Below are 13,780 nucleotides of genomic sequence, written 5' to 3' on the forward strand. Positions count from 1 at the left end.
CTATGATACTATGGGGTTGCTTTTTCAGATTCTGGGTTGGTTCTGGCTTTATTTTTCCCCAAAGGGCAGCTGGTTAGTCTCCAGCCATGCAGACACACACCAGAGTCCTTCTGGTGAGATGGTCATTCAGTGTCTTGATTCTGTACAGCACAATGCTTAGAACAACTTCCAGATTCACACACCAGTTCAACCCACCCCTCTCTCATGTCTGCTAGCTGGCAGAAACTGTCTAGCCTGGCAAAGTCCTTGCAGTGTCATGGGGGAGACCAGTGAAATAACAACCCAATCATCTGGGAAGTGCTGAAGCCAGAGACTCTGCCTTTGTGCCTGGTGATTTCAGATGCCCAGCCTCTCTCCTACTGGGTCACTTGAAGAATTGATTAACATGTGCCATTTAAAATAAAGAAGTATTTAAAGGCTTAAAAAATGGGTTCTGGGAAGGGATAAGTCACTGCCTATAGATGCATCTGAAGTACCTACATGCAGGTGTGTTTGGCTGCACTGCTAACCACACTGACTTGTAAATGGGCCTCCTACCATCGAGTCACTTGGGCTCCCTTAGCATGGAAGGGAGCTGAACCATGCAGTGAGCTTCACAGGGACCAGCCTGTCTGTTGAGAGCTCTGGCAAAGGGGGTGCAAATTCCCCACAAGCAGCAGAAGCTGTCAGGTGATGTTTCAGGTGGTTCAAAGACCTGCAGAGGTTCTGTACAGCAGAACAGGGAGAGGGTTTTTCCCAGGTTTGCTTTCGAGATGAGGCAGGCAGCTGTGTGGTCTCCAGCACTGGGGCTGCTCTGTGGTGCTTTCCAGCCAACAGGAAGTGTGAGCAGTCACTGATGGCTAATTTAAGCAGCTGCTTTTTAAAGATGCAGTGTCAGTGGTGGCCATCCTGTGTGTGCAAGCAGCCCCTGCTCTGGTGCCACGGAAGCGGCACAGGGTGTCAGGAGGGTGCTGGGTGTCCCGCAGGAGAGCAGCTTCCGTTTGCATGCGCTGGCTCGGCTGGGTGGTCACCTAGGTGACTAATAGTTTACAGTGTAAGTGATGTTTCTGCCTCCTTTGCAGACCTGGGAAGGCTTTGAGGTCGTTGTGTGAGTCTGAGGGCACAGCCTGCAGGAGGCGTTGGAAGGGGACTGGTTCCTGGTCATGCCCGGTGGAAGGAGGGGACCCAGCCGGCAGCAGCTAAGCCGTTCAGCTTTGCCTTCTCTTCAGACGCTGGTTGGAGGGAACTGTGGAAACGGTACTGGCTTGAGAAACAGGTGAGGACAAAGGTGGGGCTGTTGAGACACCTGCAGCTAGGGTAGCACCAAAAGCTAGGAGCCTTGGCCTGCTCTGAACACCCTGTGGGAGTGCAGTGTCATGGTTAAGGAGAACCCGGGAGAGGGAAACCGCGAGGCCTCTGATGTGGCATCAGGGGACGGCCCATCCAAGAGGGAACACACCCTGCATGACAAACCTCTTCCAGTTTCTCTTCCCAGCTCTGCTGTGGTGCACACTTCCCTCTGTGGTCACTGTGGACTTCATGCATTGTGGGGGAGGACTGTGGACGTGGTCTCAGCCACCCTACACCATCTTGTGTGGTCACAACAGCCCGAGGTGGAAATCACACAGTGCTCAGTTTGTCTTTCCCTGCAGCAGTTCCTAGAGCAGCAAGTCCTAGCAGATGACAACTACTCTCTCTCTTGCTCACTTGCCTGCAGTGCCACAAGGAGTTAGTGTGACTTGTCAGAGCTCAGCTGTGAGTCCCCCTCCTACATGATAGAAAGGCAGGGCAGGAGGATGCCTGTATTCTGTTTTAGAACTGCTAGCTGCAGCAGAAGCTAATTCTCACAGTTGGCAAAGCTCACCTCCATTTCCTGGGAAGTTAGGGGCTGAAAAAGGAATGCAGGGTGACATTTAGATCTCCACATTTGGTGTGAAGACTAAAAGGGTTCAGTGTTGCTTCTTTCCATACAGAAGTTAACAGATTAGAGAAGCTATTTGCTGCATGTTGAGGCCCTGATCTACTCTGCTATAGGTTCATTCTGGCAGAGTAGAGATCTCCAAGCCATTTAGCTTTCACGGAGTCACAGGATGTTAGGGGCCAGAAGGGACCTCAAAAGGTCATCTAGTCCAACCCTCCTGCCAGAGCTTTCTTCTTTAAAGACTTAAGTGGCTGGGACAGATGGATGGATGGCACAGTCTCAGATTCTTGAGGAACAAGTCACTGTTGAGACCATGCAGTCAGTGCCCCAAGGTCCTGGTGGGGGGCATTGTTTATCCTGGTTACAGTCAGACACAGCAGAGCATGTCTGAACTTCCTCATCAAGTTCAGTCTGCTGGAGATTGAGTTGTCCTAGCCTCTGAAGCCTAGGAAAGAAGGAAGTATGAAAACACTTGAGAGGTAAGCCTCTAGGATGTGTTTGAACTCCTTTGTTCCATTTTTAGTTGCCCCTCTTTTTAAGAGAGGAGCTGAGAGCAGAAAGGTGATGGGCACTTTGCAATACTGGAGAAGGAGGCTGGGTGCTCCTGTAACATCCTAGTGATGGGTGGAAGGAAGTGACATTAACCACTTGGTCTGGCACAGAGTCCTCAGTGATTTTTGCTTGGAGTTACTTCCTCACTCTACCTCTGCTCCTCCACCTGCAAGTTTACTGAAATAATGCTGGGCATATAGAATAAAATTAACCAGGTTGGAAGAGACCCTTGAGTCCAACCTATCACCCAACACCATCTAATCAACTAAACCATGGCACCAAGTGCCTCATCCAGTCTCTTCCTAAACACCTCCAGTGATGGTGACTCCACCACGTCCCCAGGCAGCACATTCCAATGGCCAATCTCTCTTTCTATGAAGAACTTCTTCCTAACATCCAGCCTAAATCTCCCCTGGCACAGCTTGAGACTGTGTCCTCTTGTTGTGTTGTGGATTGCCTGGGAGAAGAGACCAACCCCCACCTGGCTACAACCTCCCTTCAGGTAGTTGTAGACAGCAATAAAGTCTCTGAGCCTCCTCTTCTCCAGGCTAAGCAACCCCAGCTCCCTCTGCCTCTTTTCATAGAGCTGTGCTCCAAACCCGGCAGCAGCTTCGTTGCCCTTCTCTGGACACATTCAAGAGTCTCAAAGTCCTCCTTAAATTGAGGAACTGGACACAGGACTCAAGGTGTGGCCTAACCAGTGCTGAGTACAGGAGCACAATGACTTCCCTGCTCCTGCTGGCCACACTATTCCTGATGCAGGCCAGGATGCCATTGGCCTTCTTGGCCACCTGGGCACACTGCTGGCTCGTGTTCAGCCTACTATCAACCAGCACCCCCAGGTCCCTTTCTGCCTGGCTGCTCTCCAGCCACTCTGACCCCAGCCTGTAGCTCTGCATGGGGTTGTTGTGGCCAATGTGCAGAACCTGGCACTTAGATGTGTTCAATCTCATGCCCTTGGACTCTGCCCAGCATCTCTGGTAGACTAATCTCTTGTCTAGGATAAAGGTTTTGTCTGAGCAAAGAAGATGATAACGCTCACCAGCAGGATTGTGCCAGAACTCTGTACGTAAGACTGCTGCCTTCTCTCCCAGCACTGCTCAGTCCCAGAATTCACAATGGCAATCACTCTGTGTACTGGAAAGCAGTAGAGATGATGTGGAATGTTTACCTAAGCGAGTGCTGTCTGTCTGCTTCAGGAATGGTAGTGCCATCAGCCTCTCCGCGCCTCTCATCACCGCGCTGATTACCCCCGAGCCCGTGCGTCACTGCCGCATCCCTGATCTGCCCTTGGATGGCAGCCTCCTCTTCGAGTTCCTGTTTTTCATCTACCTGCTGGTAGCCCTCTTCATTCAGTACATTAACATCTACAAGACCGTCTGGTGGTACCCATACAACCACCCTGCTTCCTGCACCTCGCTGGTAAGTCCCCCAGCCAATGCCATCACTCTTGCTCTGCCATTACGCAGCTTCCTTCCATGCTTCAGCCCGGGAATCACCAAGCATCGGACATCAGTGGGGTGAGCTGCACTTCACATGCACCCCAATCAGCCAGGGCCATGTCATCCCCCATTTTAGAGGAGAGAAGTTGAAAGAAAGAGCTGCCAGCAGTGGAAATTACCTGCAGATACTAGCATGGTCTAGCTAGCCCCTAGGGTTTGAAATGGAGCTGAGATTGCAGGTGCCTGCTGGGGGTGCCCCCTCCTAGCTGAAAGGAAGGGTGGTCATTGAAGTTTTCATGAGGACCTCACAGCAGGTTAGGAGCAGAGGAGTTGGAGAGGTGGTCAGATCCTCAGCATATGTAAATGTTCCAGTCTCCTCTGTTCCAGTGTTCTTCCTGGCCCAATAAGCCACAGAATGTGGCAGTGCCCCATACTGGAGTCAGCAAAGCTCATCTGAGTGAAACTAGCCTCTGAAGAGGTCCTTCAGTGCAGGTTGTGTCCTTGCTGCATGGAAGTACAAGGTGGTTCCTCAGTGAACTATGCCAACAGGTGCTGCTGGTGTTGCAGCTGTCAAGCTATTGGTTTCAAGTTCACAGAATCACAGAATGTTAGGGGCTGGAAGGACCTTGAAAGATCATCCAGTCCACCCCCCTTGCCAGAGCAGGATCACCTATAGCAGATCACACAGGAACACATCCAGGCAGGTCTTGAATGTCTCCAGAGGGAGACTCCACACCCACCCTGGGCAGCCTGTTCCAGTGTTCCACCACCCTCACAGGGAAAAATTTTTCCCTCACGTTTACATGAGCAGTGCTGTGCTGGACACAGCTTGCTTTGAAGAAGCAGCCTGGTTTAGGCTTCCTGCCTGAAAGGATTTTATACATCTCATGTTTGTTCCCAGCAGGAGTCAAGCACCTTGATTACCCAAAATGGCCTTGAGGTCCCAGACAGCAGTGTTCAGAGTCCACTCACTGTTCCAGCCAGAACACCTTTGATAGCTTCACTGGAAAATCACAGGAGGTCCAAGAGCTGTATCTAACTTGATACAGCCAGAGCCAACATTAATACAGATCTATGGCTCATGAAGATGACATCAACATAATTATCAGGAAGCACTAACCACTAACAGCCCATTTCTGAGACCAAGAGCTGAAGTGAGCTGCTCTGCTCACAGTGGACTCCAGCTGGGCTGTCCTTGCTCTGGTTCCCAAGAGAACTTGCAAGCTCTTCTCCACAGTAGGATCCTGGCCCTACATCTACCTTTGAACCCAAACTACTTGTCCAGAGTTTGGGTTGTGGGCTTGTTTTGGTTTCTTTCCAGTGGAAATCTGTAGGGAAAGGAACCTCCACGTGGGGAAGACCTTCTGGAGACATTTCCTGGGTTACTCCTTTCTCCCTCATCCTTAACAGAGAGACTTAGGGCATGCTTACACAGGGCCCTGACACTCGGCACACATCTTCCTGGTCCCACCTCAGCTGGGTGGTTTAAGAGTCCCTTCCCCTGGTGAAGACCTTTTCTTTTTCCTCCTCCAGAATTTTCACCTCATTGACTACCACCTGGCGGCATTCATCACAGTGATGCTAGCACGGAGGCTGGTGTGGGCCCTCATCTCTGAGGTAACATTCCCACTCTTCCTTCTCCTGCCTGTAGTGCTCCTAGCACAGCATGACCATGACCACAGCCTGAGAAACTTCTGCTGTTTGGATAGCTGGAGAGTTTGTTCCCCCAGCACAAGTCTGGATGTGAGTGGCTAAGATTTTGAGGATGCCTTTCTGCCTTGGAGTTTTCTCCTTGAGCTCATTTGTGTCCTGCACTACGGGGTAGCTCTCTTGCCTCTGCAGCTACCTGAAGATGAACGGTCCCACTTACTTCTTTGTCCCTGTAGGTACAATATTGTTCCTCAGTATCTTGTGCCAGTGAAGCAGCTGTGGGAACTGCAAGTCAGGTAGCAGAAAGGCAAACAAGGAGGTTGGCTGAGACTGGAAGAACAAACAAAATAGAGTGGAAAGGTCGGGGGGATGCCCGAGTGAAATAGGAACTGCCTTTCCAGTCCTGGTTACTCAGTAACTCTGAGATGCTAGTCATACCACCTCAGGATTTTTAGACCTTGTGTTTGTGAGAGTGGAACCAGGCCAAACATATGCTTGAGAGAGGTCATTTTGAGGAAAATGGAAGTTCTGTCCCCTGAAACAACTCCAGGCTGAGCAAGAAAATTAACAATAGCTAAATAAAATCCAGGAAGAGTCCTGTTCAATGGGTGAATGGGGAAGATGGGATCTCTGAAGTTCTCTTTTCATCTCCCAGTTCCTGCCATTTTCATTTATGATCTCATCCTCCCTAGAACTTCCCACAGACCAAAATTTCTGCATTGAAGCCTTCCATGCAAGTTCTGGCACATCCCATCTATTGGCTTTAACCCCTAAGAATCTTTTCGTTGGTTCAATTGCCTTCTCCCCTCAGGAGACTGGAACAAGCTTTCTGGCAGTCCTTTGGAAGGTGCTGCCTCCTCACTGGACTGCACTACATCCAATAGAGATGAGTACTGGAAATCCAGTTTGGGGATTGCCAAGGTGCACCATCTTCTCTTCCCTCAGCTGACAACTGTGACATTCCAGTTCTGCAGGAAAATGAATGCTGAGACCTGAGCATTCTACAGGGATACAGCGATAGGAAATGCGTTTCAGACTATCCTGGCCTATCAACAGAGCAATAAAAGACTTTGAGTAACTCTGTTCTCTGCTTTGTAGCTCTGAAATTGGCTTTAAGGGCCTTGTTTTAATCATGCCCTGTGACTTGTGTTTATTTGAATGGTTTTGGATTCTATCAATCATTAATAAAAGCTCAGTCTCCGAGTTCTGGGAAGAAGAGGGCAGCTATGCCTCTTACAGCGCCTCTTGGCAGCCCTGTCCCTGCTTCTCCTCCTCTAGGCCCCCCCTGTGCTGACATTCTAGCAGTAGTGTAACAGGGCTGATGAATGTTTCTTCTCCATTTGCAGGCCTCTCAGGTGGGTGCAACCTCAGTGGTTCACTACATGGTGCGCCTTGTGCTGCTCACCGTCTGCGGATGGGTGCTCTGCTGGACTTTGGTCAACCTCTTCCGCAGCCATTCCGTTCTCAACCTTCTCTTCCTGGGCTACCCGTGAGTGACAGCACCTTGTACCTGCAGGGTGGAGGGGACATAGCTGCTTGGGGGTGGGATGAGCTGCCATGGGAAGAAAAGCTGTCGGCTGTAGCCTATCCTCCTTACCTTATGATTAAAGAGGAAGTAGGACGTGAGGAGGTGGTGCTGAGTTGATGAAGCAGATGGCCTCAGTATGAGAAGACTGAGCCATTGGGATTGTTGGTTCCATGACAGGGATTTAAAGAAGCTTCTCTGCATGGTTGGTGAAGCTGCAGCCTCTAGCCTTTTATGGTGAATGGTGGTGAATGGTGCCATGTCCAGCTGGCAGCCAGTCAATAGTGGTGTGCCCCAGGGATCAGTGCTGGGCCCCATGCTCTTTAACATCTTTATTGATGATCTGGACGAGGGCATTGAGTCCATCATCAGTACATTTGCAGATGACACCAAGCTGGGGGCAGGAGTTGATCTGCTGGAGGGTAGAGAGGCTCTGCAGAGGGACCTCGACAGGCTGGACAGATGGGCAGAGTCCAGGGGCATGAGATTGAACACATCCAAGTGCCAGGTTCTGCACATTGGCCACAGCAACCCCATGCAGTGCTACAGGCTGGGGTCAGAGTGGCTGGAGAGCAGTCAGGCAGAGAGGGACCTGGGGGTGCTGGTTGATGGTAGACTGAACATGAGCCTGCAGTGTGCCCAGGCAGCTAAGAGGGCCAATGGCATCCTGGCCTGCATCAGGAACAGTGTGGCCAGCAGGAGCAGGGAGGTCATTCTGCCCCTGTACACTGCACTGGTTAGGCCACACCTTGAGTCCTGTGTCCAGTTCTGGGCCCCTCAGTTTAGGAAGGAGGTTGACTTGCTGGAACGAGTCCAGAGAAGAGCAACAAAGTTGGTGAGGGGTTTGGAACATAAGCCCTACGAGGAGAGGCTGAGGGAGCTGAGGTTGCTTAGCCTGGAGGAGACTCAGGGGTGACCTTATTACTCTCTACAACTACCTGAAGGGAGGTTGTAGACAGACGGATGTTGGTCTCTTCTCCCAGGTGGCCAGTACCAGAACAAGAGGACACAGTCTCAGGCTGCACCAGGGGAGGTTCAGGCTGGATGTTAGTAAAAAGTTCTACACAGAGAGAGTGATTGCACATTGGAATGGGCTGCCCGGGGAGGTGGTGGAGTCGCCATCACTGGAGGTTTTTAGGAGAAGACTTGATGGGGTGCTTGGTGCCGTGGTTTAGTTGTTTGGGTGGTGTTGGATTGGTTGATGGGTTGGACGCGGTGATCTTGAAGGTCTCTTCCAACCTGGTTTATTCTATGTATTCTATTCTATGTATTCTATGGGGGAGAAGAGCTGGCCTCTAGCCTTTTATGGGGGAGAAGAGCTGGCCTCTAGCCTTTTATGGGGGAGAAGAGCTGGCCTCTAGCCTTTTATGGGGGAGAAGAGCTGGCCACTAGCTTTTAGTCATGAGGTCTGTGGTGACAGGTTGGACTTGATGATCTTTGAGGTCTCTTCCAATCTTGGTGATTCTGAGTGAGGGTTCCCACATGGTGCCCCTGTCATAAGGGCCAACATCTGTTGAGAATCACAGAACTGTTTTGGTTGGAAAAGACCTCTGAGGTCATCAAGTCCAACTGTCAACCGAACGCCACCGTGGCCATTAGACCGTGTCCCGAAGAGAGATGTGTCTACAGGCTTTTTAAACACCTCCAAGGATGGTGATTTCACCACAGCCCTGTGCAGCCTGTTCCACTGCTTCACCACCATTCAGTAAAGAAGTTTCCCCTAATACCCAGTCTGAACCTCCTGTGGTGCAACCTGAGGCCGTTTCCTCTCATCACTTGATATTAGGGAGAAGAGGCCAACCTCTACCTCACGCTAACCTCCATCAGGTAGTTGCAGAGAGTGAAAGGTCTCCCCTCAGCCTCCTCTTCCTCAGAAGCTTTTGAGAAGGTGCTCCCTGTTTCATGTTGGGATGGTTGTCATTTCAGCCCCTTTTTTTCCCCCCACCCTCTTTCTTTCTTTCTTTCCCTGCAGGTTTGGTGTCTATGTTCCTCTGTGCTGCTTCCACCAGGACAGCAGAGCACAGCCCCTCCCTGCAGACTGTGATTACATGGTACAGGACCAGATGGTGGACGATGGGGCTTCAGCTGTCAGCAGCCTGGTCAAACCCAAAGATTTCCTCTCGCTTCTGTGGGAGTCCCTGAGAGATCAGTTCAATAATCCCACATCTATCCCCACCCACAGCTGCCCCCTCTCCCCAGATCTCATCCGCAACGAGGTGGAGTGCCTAAAAGCAGACTTCAACCGCAGGATCAAGGAAGTTCTCTTCAACTCTCTCTTCAGTGCCTACTACGTGGCCTTCTTGCCACTGTGCTTTGTGAAGGTAGCTCTTGTCTAGTTCTCTCTGTGCCCCTGCCCGCCGTCTCCTCCTGACTGTTGTGTGACCTGCTGCCAGGCCAGACTCCTGGCTAATACTCCCCTTTTCTCTGTCTCCCCTTTGGCAGCCCGGATAGCGGAGCATGGCTGCATCCGGAGGGCACTAGTACTGCTCCTGGTTGGCGGATAGGTATTGCCATAAATGTGATGCACCTCTAGTCCCATCACCCCACTTACTAACTCCCCTTCTCCCACCCCCTGTCCTAGGCAGATGGATAGTTGTGTTCTTCCTAGAAAAGGGAACCTGTTGTTACCCGTCTCAGATCCAACATCCTGGCCCGAGTGCTTGGATCAGAGGCCTTGGTGGTCAGCCTGTTAGAAAACAAAGCCAAGCAGGATGCTTGGCAAACTAAACCCAAGAACCTCTTGTCAGTGTGGGGGTTGTGTTTTGGGTTGTTTTTGTTGTTTTAATCCATTATTTTTCTAACTTGAATGAGCTCCAGCTGCTGTGGTGAAAGGGGCAGGGCTCCACCATCCACATAGCGGCCCTGGTGCAATTGGTGCTCTTGGGGCAGTTCTGTTACAAGCAGACCCCCTTCTATCTGCTGCTGGGAGAGGAGATGCATCAGCTGCAGCATCATCCAGCATTCAGGTTCAGGAGAAGGGAGTCTTGAATGTTTCCTAAGATGTAACCCTCTGCAATCACTGGTCCAAGAGAGCATGCCTGTGACGTGTGGTGTGGGTCTGCTGGATGCACACGCAGTACAGCCCTTGTCATTCCTCTCCCCGCTCCGGGCCAGCGGTGCCAAGCTCTTGTCTGGTCTCTCTGCAGAGCACCCAGTACTACGACATGCGCTGGTCCTGCGAGCACCTCATCATGGTGTGGATTAACGCCTTTGTCATGCTCACCACCCAGCTGCTGCCTCCCAAGTACTGTGACCTGCTCCACAGATCAGCTGCCCACCTCGGCAAGTGGCAGAAACTGGAACATGGTTCCTACAGCAATGCTCCACAGCATATGTGAGTGTGGGGAGGGGTTGGCATGTCCAGCGAGGGGCGGAGAAGGCATTCTAGTGCACAAAACTTAGCAGCAGTGCTTCTCTATTGAGGACACTTCATTTCCCCATGGAACTCTGCTGGCTTTTGTGTTCCCTAGAAATGAAGCTGTCTTCTACAGAGAGCTCTCTGAGCTCCTCTGGTTGGTGCTGGCTCCTAGAAAGAAATGCCAAGACTCCTAGCTACTGGAGAAGGAGCTTGGCCAGGGGCAGGAGGCCGCCCGCTCTGCTGCGGTGCACTGGACTCCTGCACTGGGAACCATTTGTTTGGTCCATCTGGTGGCCTTGTGATCACCTCTCTGGGCTTGTCCAGGGGGAGCTATAGGACATGTGCCTGTGGCAGAGGCTCTGGGACTTTTCAAGATGCAGACTGTTCCTGGGAGTCCACGCTCAAGCAGCTGGGAGCACAGACACTAACTCTCTGTCATTCTATCCCCACAGCTGGTCAGAAAACACGATATGGCCACAGGGAGTTCTGGTGCGCCGTAGCCGCTGCCTGTACAAAGCAGTTGGGCCTTACAATGTAGCAGTGCCTTCAGATGTGTCCCACGCCCGCTTTTATGCAAGTATCTCTTCCCTTGCCTGACATGTTACGACTGGGGGAGGGAGGAGAGGCCCAAACCTAACTGCAGCAGAGCAGATGATGTAGAACAGAGTTCAGTTCCTGTTGCAGCAGAGGGGACTTTCCAGTTGCAGTATTATGGGGATGCCATAAAAATCATAGAATCACAGAACTGAGTTGGAAAACACCTCCAAGATCACAGAATCCAACCATCAATCCAAGATCACCATTGGCCATTAAAATGTGGCCTAAAGTGCTGTGCCCACACATTTCTTCAACACCCTGAGGGACGGTGACTCCACCACCTCCGGGGCAGCCTACTTCACAATGCTTGGGCAAGGTGGAAGCTCCAGCTGCCTTGTTAGGGCTTCTCATGGCAGTGACACAGCTCTCCTTGCAGGCAGTGCTATACTCTTAAGAGGGTTTCTGTTAGCATCTTCAAGGGAAATGGGAAAGTGTGTCACCTATTATAGGTTATTTATTTCACCCTTCCTCAAGTGAAATGACACTCCATAGAATCATAGAACTGCCTGGTGGGGAAAGAGCTTAAGAGCATAGAGTCCAATCAGAACTTCACATCTCCTTCTACACAACTGTTACACCACATCCCTGAGCACCTCATCCCAGATGTCTTTTAAACACCTCCAGGTATGGTAACTCCACCCCTGCCCTGGGCAGCCTTTTCCAACATTTGATAACCATTTCTGAAAGGAGTTTTCTTAATATCCTATCTGAACCTCCCCTGGTGCAACTAAAGTCCATTTCCTTTTGTCCTATCACTTGTTACCTGGGAGAAGCAGCTAGCCCCCACCTCACTACAACCTCCTTTCAAGGGAGCTGTAGAGAGCAATGAGATTTCTCCTCTTCTCCTGGTTGAACAACCCCAGCTCCCCCTTGTAGGATGTGTGCTCAAGGCCCTCACCAGCTTTGTTGCCTTTCTCTGGATGTGCTCCAGCACCTCAGTGTTCTTCTTGTAGTGAGGGGCCCAAAAATGAACCCAGTACTCAAGGTGCAGCTCTACCAGTGCTAAGTACAGGGGACAGTCCCTACTCAGGTCCTGCTTGTCATACTTTGAGACAAGCCAGCATGCTGTTGCTCATCTTGGCCACCTGAGCACATGCTGGCCCACATTCAATTGGCCTTATTTCTTAACACTGCTTTCCTCAGGTAGCAGCTGCAGGTGGTTGGAGTGCAAACATTGCTTATAGCCAGCAGAGTGGTCACTAGCTCAGAGGTTGCTGACAGCAATGGGCACCTGCCTCTCTCCCCGCTTCAACACTGCAACTGTGTCCAGTTCTGGGCCCCTCAATTTAAGAAGGACATGGAGAGTCTTGAACATGTCCAGAGAAGGGCAACGAGGCTGGGGAGAGGCCTTGAGCTCAAGGAGGAGAGGCTGAGGGAGCTGGGGTTGCTTAGCCTGGAGAAGAGGAAGCTCAGGGGAGACCTTATTGCTCTCTACAACTACCTGAAGGGAGGTTGTAGCCAGGTGGGGGTTGGTCTCTTCTCCCAGGGAACCAGCACAAGAGGACACAGTCTCAAGCTGCACCAGGGGAAGTTTAGGCTGGAGGTGAAGAGAAAGTTCTTCCCAGAGAGAGTTGTTAGCCATTGGAATGTGCTGCCCAGGGAGGTGGTGGAGTCACCATCCCTGGAGGTGATCAAGAGGGGATTGGACGTGGCACTTGGTGCCATGGTTTAGTTAGTCATGAGGTGTGAGGTGAGAGGTTGGACTCTGATCTCCAAGGTCTTTCCCACCCTCCTTGCTTCCACGCTGACTAACCCCAGCCCTCTGCCCTCTTTCCCTCTGTCCCCGCAGTTCCTCTTCCACCGTCCGTTACGGCTGCTCAACCTGCTGATTCTCATTGAAGGCAGCGTGGTCTGCTACCAGCTCTACTCCCTGCTGCGCTCAGAGAAGTGGAACCACACCCTCTCCATGGCCCTCATCCTCTTCTGCAATTACTACGTCTTATTTAAGCTCCTCCGGGACCGGATCGTATTAGGCAGGGCATACTCTTACCCGCTCAACAACTACGGACTCAAGGCGCACTAGGGCCGGCCAACCGCTTCCTTCCTCCTCTTTCCTTTCCCAGGGAGGGGGTGGGGAGCAGGGAGGGGAACCTCAGAAAAAAAAAAAGAGCTAAAAAAGAAGAGACAGAACCCCCCCAGGTATTTTCCTACAGGTCTATTTTTTTTCCCCCCCCTCCCTCTTGCGGCGTTTATAAATATTTAAAATATTTTATATTTTGTATACTGTTGTGGTTTGGTTTTCTTTTTTTGCTCCCCCTCTCCTCTCTGTGTGGAGGTGGGAAGGGGACACACCCAGTGGCAAGTCCATGTTGCTTTATAAACAAGGTGTTATTTTATATATATATATATATTAAAGAAGAGAAAAGCGCGGTGTGTATATATATATAATGTATCTAGAGCCGGCCCCAGAGCCGGGGGGAGCGGCAGCAGCTGGGGTGCCCTGCTTTGCTCACAGGGGGAATCAGTAAGGTTGGAAAAGACCTCAGAGATCATCAAGGCCAACCTGTCACCCAACACCTCATGGCTAACTAAACCATGGCACCAAGCGCCACGTCCAATCCCCTCTTGAACACCTCCAGGGATGGTGACTCCACCACCTCCCTGGGCAGCACATTCCAATGGCTAATAACTCTCTCTGGGAAGAACTTTCTCCTCACCTCCAGCCTAAACTTCCCCTGGTGCAGCTTGAGCTTGGAGGTCATTATGCCCCTGTAGGAGGTCATTGGTTAGGCCACACCTTGAGTCCTGTGTCCAGT

At 51.3% G+C, this 13,780-nt stretch overlaps 1 protein-coding gene across 1 annotated transcript; it reads left to right on the forward strand.

The window, feature by feature from the left end:
• Positions 1–1,089: 1,089 nt before the first annotated feature.
• TMEM39A (transmembrane protein 39A) lies at positions 1,090–13,055 on the forward strand. Its single transcript, XM_009898754.2, has 8 exons — positions 1,090–1,255; positions 3,652–3,874; positions 5,428–5,511; positions 6,891–7,033; positions 9,042–9,390; positions 10,216–10,403; positions 10,880–11,000; positions 12,814–13,055. The coding sequence occupies exons 1-8, from the start codon at positions 1,143–1,145 to the stop codon at positions 13,045–13,047; spliced, it is 1,455 nt and encodes a 484-aa protein (XP_009897056.2). The 5' UTR covers positions 1,090–1,142; the 3' UTR covers positions 13,048–13,055.
• The last annotated feature ends 725 nt before the right edge of the window (positions 13,056–13,780 follow it).

Source organism: Dryobates pubescens, chromosome 8 (genome assembly GCF_014839835.1).
Source record: "Dryobates pubescens isolate bDryPub1 chromosome 8, bDryPub1.pri, whole genome shotgun sequence".
Classification (NCBI taxonomy): domain Eukaryota; kingdom Metazoa; phylum Chordata; class Aves; order Piciformes; family Picidae; genus Dryobates; species Dryobates pubescens.